At 40.2% G+C, this 291-nt stretch overlaps 1 protein-coding gene across 1 annotated transcript in view; it reads right to left on the bottom strand.

Annotated features, from left to right (window-relative positions):
- LOC119585758 (splicing factor U2AF 50 kDa subunit-like) overlaps window positions 1-291 on the bottom strand; it is a gene marked incomplete at its 3' end in the record, with an annotated part of 12,332 nt that overhangs the window by 994 nt on the left and 11,047 nt on the right. Inside the window, 2 exon segments of the mRNA XM_037934466.1 lie at window positions 1-50; window positions 191-291. Of these exon segments, the coding sequence (XP_037790394.1) occupies window positions 1-50; window positions 191-291 (151 nt within the window).

Here is a 291-nt window from a genome sequence, read left to right as displayed (position 1 = left end):
AGGTGGTGCAATCAAGGGCACGGTCACATTGGAAGGGATCTGGCCAGCAGCTGTTAAGAAATACTAGTCAGTTAACCAAAAAGAGAATTTATAATTTAGTTTATAACTCAGTAATCATTAAAATGTAATTACCTAACTAGATTTTTTAAACAAAGTGAAGTAAATGACTAAAGATTAAAAGATTACACACCCTGCATAGCCTTGTACTGAATCGGTGTGATGTGTTCAAAGCCTGGGGGTGGTTTGTCCCAGTACAGTGAAGGCTTCTTGCGGCGAGACTTGCGGCGGTCT

This window comes from Penaeus monodon, chromosome 20 (assembly GCF_015228065.2).
Source record: "Penaeus monodon isolate SGIC_2016 chromosome 20, NSTDA_Pmon_1, whole genome shotgun sequence".
In the NCBI taxonomy this organism is placed as follows: domain Eukaryota; kingdom Metazoa; phylum Arthropoda; class Malacostraca; order Decapoda; family Penaeidae; genus Penaeus; species Penaeus monodon.
This window is presented reverse-complemented; position numbering and strand designations above follow the sequence as displayed.